Consider the following 10,172-nt stretch of genomic DNA (forward strand, 5'->3'; position numbering starts at 1 on the left):
TCAGCTCTGGGACACCCATTAGAACTCATCTGCAACTATTTATTATTTATATTATTTATCTTTATCATTATTATTACTATTATTATTATTATTACTTAATTTGCCTCATTTACCTTATTTTAATTTAATTTACTCATGTATGTGCATCACATTTAACCCGGAATTCTTTACGCATTATGTTTACTATTTATTTGTGCTCATATTTACACGTTCTCCTGATTTGTTTATCTTGCTTTATTAGTTCATTTAAACAGATGGTGCCTTTCTTTAGTAAGCATCTTTTGCTTTTGTCTAACTCTAGATTAATTCCATTATTATTTGATCTTACCCTCAAAAGCAAACATAGGTAAACAAACAGTCATAGGTAAACAAGCAGACATAGGTAAACAAGTAAACATAGGTAAACAAAGCGACCCCCCGGGCAGTGCAGGGCAGCGCAGGGCAGCGCCACCTGGTGAGCAGAGGCAGGAGTAGCAAGTGTGGTGATGATGGTTGGCATCAGGGTAAACCTCCTTAATATATCGGCTCAGCTCCACTAGCTGCTGACGCGCTTCAGCCCTCTATCAGCATGGTGCTCTGTCTCCCCCACACACACACACACACACACACACACACACACACACACACACACTCGCCTTCCCCTCACTGGCTGCAGCCCCAGTCAGGCCAGGACCCCTCACACACACACACACAAACACCCTCACACACACACACACACACACACACACACACACTCACACACACGGCGTGACCCTTCTCCCACAGCGGCACACTGGCGGTGTTTGCTGTAGATCTGTTTATTTATTTATTATTGTTTATTGGATGATTGACACAGGAAGGTGTTTCGTGTGGTGAGAAGTGTCATTAGTGTGTGTGTGTGTTTGCTGGATGCCTGGCCTGAATGGGACTGCACCCGCCCACACAACCCCACACTCTAGCACACAAGCACACACACACACACACACACACACACGCACGCTCCTTAACCTACCCTACCTCCACTTCCTGGGCTAGAACTAACCAAAGCTGCTCCCTCTCCCTTAACACACACACACACACACACACACACACACACACACACACACGCACACACACACACACACACACACACACACACACACGCCTGCCTGTCTATGCCCTCAGCATCATATGGCTGCCAGCTCCTGCTTTCCTCTTTTCTTTTATTCTGCTCTTTCTTTCCCTCTCCTTTCTTCTTTTCACTTTTCTTCCTCTCTTCTACTCTTCCATCCTCCTCTCCTCTCATCTACTCCTCTTCTCTTCAATCCTCCTCTCCTCTCCTATCCTTCTCTCCTCCTCTCCTCTCCTCCTCTCCCATCCTCCTCTCCTCTCCCATCCTCCTCTCCTCTCTCCTCTTTCAGTTCATTTCGTTCCTTCCCTCTGAAGCGGCCCACTGCCCTCAGCAGGAACTGCCCCCAGATCTACTTGCCCCTGCACCTGCACCTGCACCCGCCCATTCCCCCTCCCTGAGCAACCAATCAGATTGAGGCACCTTGAGCCAGTAGAGCGCTTCTAACCAATCAGAGTGAGGCATCTGGTCCCGCAGCTATAGCCTAATCAACCCTTTGCTCTTGAGTTGGTTTCGTTCTCCATGGGGCTTGAGTTGGTGGTCTGGGGGGGGGGGGGGGGGGGTTCTGCATGTGTTGTGGTCCTGACTAACCCAGATTAACCATGTTGGGGCTCTCCAAACCACATAGCAGCCGCTTCTGATCCGGTTCTAGACCCCATAAAGGTCCCGGTCTCAGTACCAACTGCTATCTGGCCTAGGTGTGGGGGTTGGGCTTACCTGGGGGGGTGGTGGTGGTGGTGGGGGAGGAGGAGGAGGGGGGATGCTTCAGGTGATTGCTGTAATTTAGACCTCCACAGATTCATTGGTTTCTTTTTTTTTCTTTTATATTTCTTTCTTTCTTCCTTTCTTCCACCCCTCCGCCCCTCCTCCTCTCCTCCCCTCCTTCCGGCTCCTCCTCCCTCCATCGCGCCGCAGACCTGAGCGCGCCTAAGAAGTGTCGCGCACGCTTCGGCCTCGACCAGCAGAATAACTGGTGTGGGCCCTGCAGGTGTGTATGCCGCTGTGTGTGTGTGTGCGTGCGTGTGTGTGTGTGTGTGTGTGTGGAGGCTAAAGGTGGCGTACTGGGCTTTATGCTGGGATCTCTGCTTCTCTGCTGCTGCTGCTGGCGAAATCGGCCTCTCCCTACCCCCAACACGCACACACACACACACACTCACTTACACGCTCACTTAAACACATACACTCACACACACACACTCACATACGCACTCACACTCACTCACTTACACGCTCACTTAAACACATACACTCACACACACACACTCACATACGCACTCACACTCTAATTTACATACATTTACTTATACGCACGCTTACACACATTCACTCATGCACTCATTTACACACACACTCACACACACTTCCACGTGTACACACACATACTCACAGCACCTGAGTGCAAGTGTGTTCTCCTGCTGCTGAAGGGTCAGGAAGTGGCTACTCTGTTGCAAGGGCCACTCTATGACTCAAGTGGATGTACCACAACAATGCGGTACATGCAATACCACGTGTGTGTGTGTGTGTGTGTGTGTGTACGTGTGTGTACGTGTGTGTATGTGCGTGTGTGTGTCAGGGGCAGGGTGGGTAGCCCCGTCAGCAGTGTGTGTGTGTGTGTGTGTGTGTGTAGGTCGAGCTCCCAGCATCCCCAGCCAAAGCCTCAGCTCCAACTGTCTGTTGTTGTCAGATGATATTTGTCTCTCTCCTCCCTTTCTCTCTCTCTCTCCTCTCTCTGCTCTCCTCTCTCTTTCTATCTCTCTCTCCTCTCCTCTCTTTCTATCTCTCTCTCTCATCTCCTCTCTATCTCTCTTCTCTCTCTCTCCCTCTCTCCCATCTCTCTCTCTCTCTCTATCTCTCTCCTCCCTCTCCCCCATCTCTTTCTCCTCTCCTCTCTCTCTCCTCTCTCTGCTCTCCTCTCTCCTTTCTCTTTCTATCTCTCCTCTCCTCTCTATCTCTCTCCTCTCTCTCTCTGTCTCTCCCTCTCTCTCTCTCCTCTCTATCTCTCTCTCTCTCTCTCTCTCTCTCTATCTCTCTCTATCTCTCTCTCTCTCCTCTCTCTCCCTCTCTCTCTCATGTTCTCTGAATGACAGATGCCAATGCTCCTAAGAAGTGTCGTGCCTTGTTCGGTCTCGAGCAGCTCAGTTTATGGTGCAAACCATGCAGGTACTCACCCACCGGATTGGCCGAGGGCACACCGTGATGATGACCATGATGATGATGATGATGATGTTGTTGATGATGATGATGATGATGATGATGGTGGTGGTGTTGAATGTTTCCTGTCTCTCTCTAAAAAGTAGAGGTCTTTGTTGACCTCCACTGCTTATTCCTGAATATTAAAGGGCTACGGCTTCAAGAGGAGTTCCGCATGTACCCTAGAGCAGGAAATGGATCCAGTGACACACAAACACACACACTCTCTATTTCTCAGTGAATTATGTCTTCATAAGAACACTAAAATGTAGTATGTACACTGTATATATTGAAAAACAGAATTGATTGACAATTATGACTTCCTGTTTAATTAATGAGCTGGTAGATGACTTACTGTTCATCTCCCCGCTGGTGATCCTGTTTCCTGCTCAGGGGGGTGGGACTTCCTGTCTGGTCGTAGCCAGTGTGGGGTTGTTGTCCTGGGGTCCTGTCCTACTGCTCTGACACCTCTGTCCTCCCTCTCTCTCCCTCTCTCTCTCTCTCTCTCTTCATCTCTGCCTTCTAACGGTCTGCTCTCCTAACTCAGTCCCAACTTGTTATCTCTCTGTTCTGACACAAGCAGTCTTTGAGATTGGCAGTTGGTCATGGTAGGTATTTGTTTCTGATGAGTAATACCCTTCTCTGTGTCTCGCTGACCACCCCCACCCCCCTCCCACATCCCATTCCTGGACATCGTGACGCGGTGTGTTTGATGTGAACTTCAGTTGCCACCTCATCTTCACATCCACATCCACATCCACACACACACACACACACACACACACACACACACAGAGACCTTTCAGTTCTTTGTTGTTTTTGTTTTTGAATGTGCTTGTTTGTTTTGTTTAGTCTTGTTCATCTGAAACAAGAAGCTTCTCATCACCTGGAGACACGACTCACACGCAGGACTAGAACACAGGACTAGAGATACAGAACTCACACGCAGGACTAGAACACAGGACTAGAGATACAGAACTCACACGCAGGACTAGAACACAGGACTAGAGATACAGAACTCACACGCAGGACTAGAGATACAGAACTCACACGCAGGACTAGAACACAGGACTAGAGATACAGAACTCACACGCAGGACTAGAACTCACACACAGGACTAGAACTCACACAAAGGACTAGAGATACAGAAAGATAGATAGATCGATAGATAGGTAGATAGATAGATACTTTAAATACTTTATTGATCTCTGAGGGGAAATTCAAGGTCTCAGTAGCATACAGACATTAAGCAGCAGAAAGACAAACAAGGAACAATTAAAAACCAGCACAACACTGAAACACAGAGATAGAGGGAACTTTCAGCTGTGTGTGTGTGTGTGTGTGTGTGTATAAAGCGGGGGCGGGCAGGTCAGAGGTAATTGCATTCATTTAAGGTGCCGTAAGGTTAAAAGAGCTCAGTGAAGAATCGTTTCCGCTAACACACACACTCACGCGCAAGACCTCAGGGAAATCAATACACACCTCCCAGGGTACACACCGGGGTCGATGGAATCCCTAGCGCTTACACACCATGCTGCAAAGTATGGATGGACACACACACACACACACACACACACCATGCTGCAAAGTATGGACACACACACACACACACCAGTTCTGTTGCAAGCGTAGGATGCCGAGTCAGAACACTGAGGTCATCAGCAAACTACTAGCAACTCCAACTTCAGCATCAGTAATAACTGATAGTACAGATGGCTCAGCATCAGTAATAACTGATAGTACAGATGACTCAGCATCAGTAATAACTGATAGTACAGATGACTCAGCATCAGTAATAACTGATAGTACAGATGACTCAGCATCAGTAATAACTGATAGTACAGATGACTTCTGTAGCACAGAGAGGAGTTGGAGGCAGCAGTACTGAGGTGAGATGGCTGGTGTTTGTTTCACCAAGAACCGTAAACATCTAAACCGACTCCTTGGACCTGGCTAGGGCAATGCATGCTGGGATAGGTTGACCGAGAGTCTGACTCAAGAGTTTGTACAGGATAGACTATATGTGCATAAAGCATAACGCATAAAGATTAGGCAAGGACAGGTCATCTGTCCAACAAGATGTATACACAATCACACACACACACACAAACAGTGGGCCTTTTTCACATGTCTGCATTATGGAAGCTTACAGTCCCTCATTCTTACTAAACATGGACAAATCAAATATCCACACCAACACACCCTCCCTCCCTCTCTCTCTCGCTCTTTCTCCATGTCCTGCTCTCTCTGTCCCCCCCCACACCTCCACTCTAGTGTGTATCCTCCGTAACTCCGTTTCAGATCTCTTCTCTCCTTTTCCTTTCTTTTCCGTCTCTTTTCTTTTGAGTGTGTGTGTGTGTGTGTGTGTGTGTGTGTGTGTGTGTGTGTGTGTGTGTGTGTGAAATCGTTATGCGTAGTACAGGCAGGGGTATGACTTGAGAAACAATCCTAACCTGGATTTGACTCAAATCTTCTAGAAGCACTCACTCAGACTTAGTGGGCTAGTCGCCCCTCTCTCTCTCTCTCTCTCTTTCCTCTTCTCTGATCTCTCTCTTTTATTTTCCTCTGCTCTGTAAAGGTTGGACAGTTTGTCGAACCCTTGGGGCGGACTGGGAGTTTTTAAGGTTTTGTGGGTCGGGTCACAATACAGATCCACCCACTCAACCCCTCTCCCTCCCTCCCTCCCTCTCTCTAGATCTTCTTGTCTCTCTCTTTCAAACCTCTCTTCTACGAGGGCATAAATCTAAATCGCACCACTTTTGGGACAGGAGACTCTCTCTCTCTCTCTCTCTCTCTCTCTCTCTCTCTCTCTCTCTTTCCCTCGTTCCTCTGCTGTTGTGGTGCGGAGTGGTTGGCCGCGGGCATCCCAGACGCTGGGGGTCGCGACCTTAGCAGAGATGCAAACATGTCAGCGTGACCCCCCATGACCCAACCCCCCCCCCCAGCCCTAGCCCCCCTTTTGTGCTCTGTTCTGTGTCTCTGTCTCACACACACACACACACACACACACATAGACAGTCACATATACACACTCATATGTGCACACACACATTTTCTCTTACAAACACACACACACACACACAGACACGTCTTAGGGCAGTCTGGAGCGCTCTGCTCCTCACCTCACCCCCCCCACCACCATGTGGACCCCCCCCCAGGAGGAGCGAGGGAGAGAGGAGGAACGAGGGAGAGATGATAAAAGTGGAGGAGGAGAATAGAGCAGAGTGGAGGAGTAGTGGAGTGGGGATGTGGCCCCTTGCGGATCTGTCTAGCAGACTACAGATCTGTGTCTTTGATTGGGCTTTTTGTTTGTTTCTGTGTGTGTGTGTTTTGTTTTTTTTAAAAGCAGAGAAAAAAAAGATTTTTGGAAAGAAAGCTGAACTCTACTTTCACCCCCCCGGCCTTCTGTGGTGTTTTTTTTTCTTTCTCTCTTTCTGTCTCTTTCCATATCGTTCATTTCCATGACTCATTCTTTCTTCCTTTCTTTGTGGCTTTGTAAATATTCTGTGTGTGTGTGGGTATTACTCTCCCACCATGTACCCATGTGCTACATGTTGTGAGAGAAGTACTTCCGGGTCAAAGGTGAAGTCGTGAGCCTGAGAGCTTTGCTGTCCTCTTCAGTGAACCTTCTGGGGTCAGACGCAAATCCCCCGATTCCCCAGGAGTAGCGCTCATACGGTCTGGAACCAGGCCAAAGTGGGTTAGAACCAGGCCAAGGTGGGTTAAAACCAGGCCAAAGTGGGTTAGAACCAGGCCAAAGTGGGTTAGAACCAGGCCAAGGTGGGTTAGAACCAGGCCAAAGTGGGTGGGTTAGAACCAGGTCAAAGTGGGTTAGAACCAGGCCAAGGTGAGCTGAATGGGTGTGTCTGCCCTGGACACTGGTTCACATGTGTGTGTGAGCTGAGCTGGGTTGGGTTGTGAGCTGTAGATGTAGTCGTGTGTGTGTGTTTGAAGAGGAAATCACAAAGCTCCAGGTTCATGTGCTTCTATGTGTGTGTGTGTTTATTTGTGATTCTCATCACCTGTTTCTCTTGCCCCCCCCCCCCCCCAGGAGGAAAAAGAAGTGTATCCGCTACATCCAAGGCGAAGGTAGCTGCACGAGCCCCCACTCCTCTGAAGGAAGCTTACTGGACTCCCCACCCTGTTCCCCCCCTTCCGCCCCCCCCAAACCGCAGGCTGAACAGATGCAGCCTCTCTCACTGACTCTCAAGCCCCCGCTCCACCCACTCCACAGCCTGCACCCGCACCCGCACCCCCACCCACTGGCCGCTCTGCTGGAGAGCCCCTCACACTCCGCCAAGCCCGCCGGCCGCGCTCACAACGGCTCCGTGGAGCCCTCAGACGGCTCTCCCCCTCCATCCTCGCGCACCTCCGGACCCTCGTCCTCCTCCTCGTCCTCCTCTTCCTCCTCCTCCTCGTCGTTGGCGAGAGGTGTGCTGCCAGGGTCGCTGTGCCCACCCCTCTCCTCCCTGTTGCCTAGCGCCAACTCATCCCAGCCCTTGTCCCTGGTCACCAAGCCTCTGGACTAATTCCACACACCCCCTCGACACACTCCTCTTCTCTTCTGACGGTTCTACATTCATCTTTTCTTTCTTGCTTTCTCTTGAATCCTTCTTTTCCTTCTTTTTCTTCTTTTTTCATTGCTTGCGCCAAGAGGCTTTGGATATTAGAGAACTTTGTTATTTTCTCTTTTTTAATTAATTAATCAAACTTCATTGGTCAATATTTGACCCTTCATTATCTTAAGAAAAGGAATTCTATAATGTAATGAGGAGAGGAAACATACGATGCATTTGTAGAGTATAGCGTCAATCTGCCAAAATTTTTATGATTTAGTTTTGTCTGTACAACAGAAAAAGAGTAGTTGTTAACCTAGTTGGGCATAGACGTGTTTAAAACAGACCTATAAAGCATAAAGTAGGAGATTTAAGAAAGGCACTCTTTTCTGAAAGAGCAGCCTGGTCTATTTGTTTGTATGAAATACGAGCCAGCGAACCAATCGTTTTACACCTCTTCAAAAGATGTAGGGCACGAGGACCCTGGGGAGCTCTCTCCAGCAGAGGATCCTCTTCCAGAGTTGTGTGATGATGGTGATGATATTGATGATTATGTTACTCTCTTGTTTAAATGTACAGAAATGTGGGGAATGGGGGGCTGTGTTCATATGCATTGTTCCATTGCATTGTTTATTTTATTTGACATCTTTGGCTGTTTACCGGGGGGGTTCCAGGAAGGGGACATTGAGATTGGGTGTGGGGGGGGGACTTGTTTAGATTGGGAGGGGGGGGTCAGGTTGTGGGTATTCAACGTTAGGACCAGTAGTATTTATTAAGTTAGAGAATGCTTGTTGTATCTTGTATGTTGTCCCTTTTCCAATACCTTTGTCTTTTTCTTTTCTTTATAAAAGAAATGTGCGAGTGATATATATTAATATATATACACAGACACAGATACAGACACTATACGTACATGCACACACTTGAGCACACGCTGACCCCATTTTATATACGGTTGAAACCATTTTTGAAAACTTTTTTTGTTCATCTGACATCTTGGATTCCACTTGTGAGCTGACCTCCATCATTTTAACACTAGAAGCCATTCTACACTAGAGGAAAAAAAACAGAACACTTGAAAACAGGGATGGTTGGTTTGGTGTCTCCAGTAGTTGATGAAGAGTTTAAAAGCCCTTGTTTGTTTTTTATGATACAGTCTTGCGTCTCAAGGACTGTAGAATCGTGTACAGATTTTTCCGTGCCAAAATTTTGTGATAATTTCACTCTCCCTTCCGATGCACTCGGGTTTCCGTTCTCTATTCGTTGTTGTCGTCGATCCTCGTTTTTGTTTTTATTTGTTTTTTGTTTTGTTTATTTTTTTAACCATACTTTGCTGTGACGTTACATAGATTGCTATGTATGTAGTATAAATGTTGCTATAACAAATGTGTTTGGTAGCAGATTGTCAAATATTAAAAATTTTAAAACGGAATAAAGTCGCCTGGCACCACACTGTACAAAACCCTAGCGGGCAAATGGTGTATATTAGGAGGTCCATTAAACTGTCCAATAATGAAGTAAACACACACAGACAAACTGCCACTTTTAAGTACACTACTACATATAGGTAGATAGAAAAACAGGCATGTTGATGTTGTAAGAAGCTGTTTAAAAAAAAAAAACGAAAAAGAAAAAAAAAAAGCTACAAGAGAATCATCATGGGGTGCCATAGTAGGTTACATGACGCGGCTGTTCACTCCATCCTCTGCTTCCCCTTCGCTGAAGACCAGTCCTTTGAATGTTTCCTAACGGCTGTGATGTTTTATGCTCCTCCCTCTTCCTCCTTCCGTTTCTCTCTTCATTTGGCTGTTTTGCTTTGTATATTTCTCTGTTCTTATTTTTGTTTTGTTTTTTTGTTTTTCATCATTGGAGATGTTTTTTGTAATGAATAAATGTCTATGCTGTACAGTCTCTGTAGCATGCGGTCCTGTATTAATAAAAGGCTTAGTATGTGCAGATGGAATCAGTGTCCACTCTTTCTACTTCCTGCTGCTGGTGACATAAACATCTTTAAGATTCAACACTTAAGATTGTTTTGTTATGGAAGTTAAGCTTTTTCAAATCCATAAAAAATCAGATTATGGAAATTGAAATTCAAAACCTAATTATAAAGACAACAAAACCAATGGAAATAAAAGTAAATTTAAAAGTGTTTTTTTGACAACAGAAAAACATCTTTATTGAGAGGAGCTTGAGCCAATGCAGGCCAACCCTGTCCCTGGGATCTAGTTAGCTGATCTAGTTAGCTGATCTAGTAGCTGATCTAGTTAGCTGATCTAGTAGCTGATCTAGTTAGCTGATCTGGTTAGCTGATCTGGTTAGCTGATCTAGTTAGCTGA

The 10,172-nt window shown here is 46.7% G+C and overlaps 1 protein-coding gene across 1 annotated transcript in view; it reads left to right on the forward strand.

The window, feature by feature from the left end:
* tcf7l2 (transcription factor 7 like 2) overlaps positions 1–9,796 on the forward strand; it is a 14,790-nt gene extending 4,994 nt beyond the window's left edge. The window contains exons 5-6 of the mRNA XM_076296236.1: positions 2,003–2,075; positions 7,329–9,796. Of these exons, the coding sequence (XP_076152351.1) occupies positions 2,003–2,075; positions 7,329–7,806 (551 nt within the window). The 3' untranslated portion in view covers positions 7,807–9,796. The remainder of the gene's footprint in view (positions 1–2,002; positions 2,076–7,328) is intronic.
* The last annotated feature ends 376 nt before the right edge of the window (positions 9,797–10,172 follow it).

Source organism: Alosa pseudoharengus, unplaced genomic scaffold (assembly GCF_046254945.1).
Source record: "Alosa pseudoharengus isolate Yale_2024_CS ecotype anadromous, Long Island Sound unplaced genomic scaffold, YU_APseudo_1.1 YU_APseudo_1.1_scf_20, whole genome shotgun sequence".
In the NCBI taxonomy this organism is placed as follows: domain Eukaryota; kingdom Metazoa; phylum Chordata; class Actinopteri; order Clupeiformes; family Clupeidae; genus Alosa; species Alosa pseudoharengus.